At 33.1% G+C, this 2,192-nt stretch overlaps 1 protein-coding gene across 1 annotated transcript; it reads left to right on the forward strand.

Annotated features, from left to right (window-relative positions):
* The first annotated feature begins 10 nt into the window (after positions 1-10).
* Positions 11-1,868, forward strand: LOC107736681 (tetratricopeptide repeat protein 39A-like). The gene is made up of 4 exons (XM_016548050.1): positions 11-101; positions 757-871; positions 959-1,075; positions 1,186-1,868. The coding sequence occupies exons 1-4, from the start codon at positions 20-22 to the stop codon at positions 1,295-1,297; spliced, it is 426 nt and encodes a 141-aa protein (XP_016403536.1). The 5' UTR covers positions 11-19; the 3' UTR covers positions 1,298-1,868.
* Positions 1,869-2,192: the final 324 nt, after the last annotated feature.

Below are 2,192 nucleotides of genomic sequence, written 5' to 3' on the forward strand. Positions count from 1 at the left end.
CATGTGGAATGGTTTCTCCATGATCAGCAAACAGCCTGAGCTGACGGAGGGCATGATGGAGACGCTGTTAGAAGCAGAGCGCACCCTACAGGCCGCTCAAGGTAATGCCACACAATGTCCACTCTGGATTAAATAAATAGGAAACTACATCAACTGCATTTTAGGGAAGTCTGTTATTCATAGTAGTATCACTCTATGCTGTATACAGAGAATATGTCTAGATATAAAAGAAGACTTTTAAAATAGGTCTTAACACCAATTGATTGTTATCAGTGAACAATGAAGTAATACATTATTGAAAAAGCAATATTAAAGTTTTAAATCATCAATTGCTCAATTTTAAATAATATATTATATACCATAATTTCTGTATTATTAATTACTAAATATTGCATGGTCAATAGTTTTTTTTTTTTTAATCAAATGGTTGTTTTTAATCATGTATTTATCCTCATGTTTAAATATTTCAAGAGATTAATTTTTTAGAATAATTTTCTCAATTCATTTTAAATGGCCCCCATTTTATGTAAAAACAAAAACCATAAAAAAATGAATTAATTGAAAAAAAATAATCATTAACTGAAGTACAATATAAAAAAATGTAACTTACCAAGGAGACATATTTTTATTTAGTTTAAGTTGACATACTAAAATAGACATATAAAAAATTATAATAAAAATGAAAGAAAAAAAAAACTCTCTCTCTATATATATATAGTATATATTGTTTTACATGTACTCTTTCTGTTTGTGTAGAGAATGTGTACTCTGTGGACGACACGTGTGTGATCCTGCTTCTGAAAGGCCTGTGTCTGAAGAACCAAGGCCAGACGCAGACGGCAGAGGACTGTTTCAGACAGGTTTACAGCAGGCCAGTGCTTCTGCGTTAATGGATTTGCCTTCACAAATGCTTGAACTGTCTCAGGATGGTGTTTGAGATGCTTTGTGTCGTTAACAGTGAAAAGAAGTTGAAGTTTGATCATTACCTGGTTCCTAACGCTCTGCTGGAGATGAGTCTCCTGTACATCGACACGGGGAGGAAAGAGCAAGCCATCCATCTACTGCAGAAAGCCAAGTGAGTTCAGTCTAGGACAAAATACTTGCTCGCTGTTGTCATTTCTTGGCTTCTTGTTGAAGTTGCAAATGGCATTTTGTCATGAAATGTCTCCTCATCTCTCCTGTCAGGAAAAACTACAAGGAGTACTCTATGGAGTCTCGTACGCAGTTCAGGGTCCATGCGGCCCTCACCAAACTTAAAGCTGACACCAATGACCAAGATGAAATAACAACATTGTGAGGAAAGATGATACTGAGTCAATGGCGTCTCTTCTCTGAGGACCAGAGCAGAGTTACATGGTCACTTTATGGGGAGAACGAAAGGCCAAAGACACAGTGTGGTTTATATGCCATGGTACTGCCCAGTGTTAACCCGTCTCATTTTTTGGGCCGTATTATGGGAAACACTAAAAACTTCATCTGTACATTCTCCTCCAGGAGGTTAGGTGCCAAATCGATGTTTATTTTAGTCAGATAAAAAAATAGATGAATGGATATTTGAAATGTAAACCAGGGTTTAAGCTCCGTTGTGTTAAAATGTATTAAAACGTACATTTTAGGGAGCATTAGAAATCAAGTTAATATTAAGTCCTGTACAGATTTAATAAGGGAAAATTACTAGAAAACTGACAGTGTTTACATAGATTTAGACAAACATTTTACACTTAGTTGTAATGATGATTAAACATGTTGATTATTGTAAGGCTGAGTGTGGGATTGAATACATTATTATTGATTATTATATGCCTTTCTTGAATAAATCAAGAACGTTTATAATAATCAAATGCTTCAAATAGCATCATAAATATTCAGCTGTCAAATGCTATGGTTATTTTTTGTTATGTAATACATTTTATTAGTAGTTAATATTTAATCAATTATTGATGTTAAAATATTTTTGAAATGTATAATTTCTGTATTATTTTATAGTAAATGAAGTCATACAATCAATGCAATTATTAGCAATAAATCGTCTGGGTTACTGTATAAATAAATCGGTTTTCCATGACAAATTACATCCATCTGCTTTTTCATGCATAAGCTTAATTGTTCTTAAAACGTTTGCTTTTTTTAATGAATGTAGAACGTTTAACGAGGAATTATTATATGTTATCCAATTAAGCTATTTGAATATC

Source organism: Sinocyclocheilus rhinocerous, unplaced genomic scaffold, assembly GCF_001515625.1.
Source record: "Sinocyclocheilus rhinocerous isolate Xijiao unplaced genomic scaffold, SAMN03320098_v1.1 C36886275, whole genome shotgun sequence".
Lineage (NCBI taxonomy): Eukaryota > Metazoa > Chordata > Actinopteri > Cypriniformes > Cyprinidae > Sinocyclocheilus > Sinocyclocheilus rhinocerous.